At 40.2% G+C, this 2,771-nt stretch overlaps 1 protein-coding gene across 1 annotated transcript; it reads left to right on the top strand.

Annotated features, from left to right (window-relative positions):
- Positions 1 to 1,199: 1,199 nt before the first annotated feature.
- On the top strand, positions 1,200 to 2,765 carry LOC147381060 (putative disease resistance RPP13-like protein 3; the record flags this gene model as incomplete). The annotated part of the gene is made up of 1 exon (XM_086430903.1): positions 1,200 to 2,765. A coding segment is annotated over exon 1 (1,534 nt), but the record flags the coding sequence as incomplete, so codon positions are not given.
- Between the last annotated feature and the right edge of the window lie 6 nt (positions 2,766 to 2,771).

The raw sequence follows: 2,771 nt of genomic DNA, 5'->3' as shown, positions 1-2,771 counted from the left end.
TCCTAGCATTTTCCAAATAATTTTTTTTTTTTTTCATTCACAACTTCACATTTGATGGAAAGCACCAATACTTGGTTGATGAAACTAGGAAAAATAAAAAAGATTGGTGGGTTGAGTGTCTTTGCATGAGTCATATTATCATTCTTTTATTCAATATTTTACGAGTCGTGATGAATGCATGTGGCTGACATGATAAAGACACATAATCATAGATCTTTTTCATCGGGATACACACACAAAAAAATGCACTGCTCTTTGTCACATCAGCCAGATACCAAAACCGCATGCATTCATCATTATTCATATTATACTTTGTCTTGACTCCTTACCCTCAACTTTATAACATAGGATAATGGTTGGTGATGACATGCCCTTAAATTTTTTTTCTTATTCATCAAAATACCTTCAGAGTCCAATTTACAAAGTGTATTTATTGCACTTAAAGCACATGCTAACAAGACCCTTAATTTATAACTCGTTGAGTCGACACGAATCTTGATCAAGTCATTCGGTGATCATTTCAATTGCATAGCTTTTATGATTCAGATTATCAGTTTTTTTATTCAATATTTTACTTTTGTCTCGACTCTCACCCTCAACTATTTTTTTTTTTTTTGATAAATAACAATTCATTCATAAAACAGAACAGGTCGATCGAGATAACCAACCTTGCAAGGCCTTAAAAACATCCGCTATTCACGCGTAGAGCAACAATCCTATCCCAATTGTAGAAAAAATCCTAAAAAAATAGACCCCTAAACTCCTTATATATTTTGGACCAACAAAAGATAAGACCCAAAATGGATATAATCATACCGGGACATTCTTTCTATTTCCCTTCAAAAATAGGCATATTCCTTTGGTCAATGGTTGTTAATGACTGCATTAATTTTACAACTCGTTGAGTCGACATGAATCTCAGCCGAGTCATTCGTTGAATGATTGCATAGCCTAGCCTAGCCTTGATCTAACCCCTTTAAGGCAAGAGTTTCATCAAACTTTGTAGCATTGCAGGAGAAATCTAGAGAGAGATGGAAGAGACTGTTGTGAATTTTCTCTTGGAGAACGTAATGCCAAATGCTACTAAAAGAAGCAATATTGCTTCTTGGAGTGAAGGATGAGGTGCAGTCCCTTTTGGATAAGCTGGAGTTCATGAATCCTTCCTCAGGGACTGTGGGGAGGTACAACCAAGACACGAAGCCGTAAAGGTTGATAATAAACCAAATCAGAGATGTATCATATGAAGCTGATGATGCTATCGACGAATATATCACTTCCGCCTGCACAAGCAAGGACGAAGGGCACCTTTTCAAGTTCTTTCCATGGCTTCGGCAAACTCATGACAGAACGTGGGGTCGCAAAAATGATCGAAGACATTAAGAAGAAGATGGACAATATTTATGCCAACAAAACGACGTTCGGTATCGAAATAAAGATGAGAGCCTTAGAAGTTGGGAGCTCATCCGGAGGGCCACGAAGGAAAGCTCCTGTTGTGGAGGAAACCGACGTGGTGGGCTTTAAGAATGAGACAACTACATTGGTGAAACGACTAACAGCAGGCAAGCCACAACGTCTCGTCGTATCCATCGTCGGGATGGGTGGGCTTGGTAAGACGACTCTTGCCAAGAAAATTTATAAGGATCCATCGATTAAGAAGAGATTCGATCTTCGCGCTTGGGTGTACGTGTCTCAAGATTATAGATCTACCGAGCTCCTGCGGAACATCATCAAACAATTTACGAGAATCACTGAAGAAATGGAAAAAATGAGCGAGGAAGAGCTCGGGAAGGTGCTCCAAAACCAATTAACAGGCTTGAGATACTTGATTGTTATGGACGATGTATGGGAATCTCAAGTTTGGCGCGATTTGGGTACATACTTTCCCGACCAGAAGAATGGAAGTAAAATCATGATCACAACCCGCGTTAAAGAAGTGGCTTTGACAGCCAATCCAGATCCAAAGAGTCCTCCACACTTTCTACGCTATCTTGATCCAGATGAAAGTTGGGAGCTATTTCACAATAAAGCATTCCTCGGCGAAACTTGCTCTCAAGAGTGGGAAGATCTGGGAAGAAAGGTTGCGGAAAGATGTGGGGGACTTCCACTAGCCCTCGTTGTTTTAGGGGGTTTACTATCAGAGAAGGAGCGGAATTTCACGGAGTGGTCAAGAGTAGCTGATCGTGTGAGTATCTTTCTTTCCAAGCGCAAGGATCAATGTGCAGATATATTGGCCTTGAGCTATGATGATCTGCCCTACAAGTTGAAGCCTTGTTTCCTATATTTTGGTATTTTTCCAGAAGACTCTGAAATCCCCGCGAGACAGTTGATGCAGCTGTGGATGGCGGAAGGATTTATAAAAGCAGAAGATGGTGAAACAATGGAAAATACTGCAGATGCATACTTGGACAAGCTAGTTGACCGAAGCCTTGTTCAAGTAGTGACAAGGAGGTCGGATAATGGGGTGAAGACGTGTCGTATCCATGATCTTTTGCGTGATCTTTGCATTAATAAAGCTGGAGAAGAAAGATTTTTACAGGTTCATGGGTATGCAAATTCTCTTCCCTTAGCTAACCCTAGACGACTTGCTGGGAACCAAGATACACTTGTACATATTTGTCACGAACCGCACACTGTTGTGCAAGTTCGATCTCTCCTTTGCTTCACCCAAACCTCATCAAAGTCCAAATCAAAATCAAAATCTGATAATTTGATTAAGGTTTATAAAACTCTACCATTGCTTAGAGTGTTATGGATAGAAGGTTCAAGTGGTA

The sequence above is a fragment of the Akebia trifoliata genome, unplaced genomic scaffold (assembly GCF_017979445.1).
Source record: "Akebia trifoliata isolate Shusen 1 unplaced genomic scaffold, ASM1797944v1 Contig00791, whole genome shotgun sequence".
NCBI classification, from domain to species: Eukaryota; Viridiplantae; Streptophyta; class Magnoliopsida; order Ranunculales; family Lardizabalaceae; genus Akebia; species Akebia trifoliata.
The sequence above is the reverse complement of the archived record's forward strand: the minus strand, read 5'-3'. Positions and strand labels throughout refer to the sequence as shown.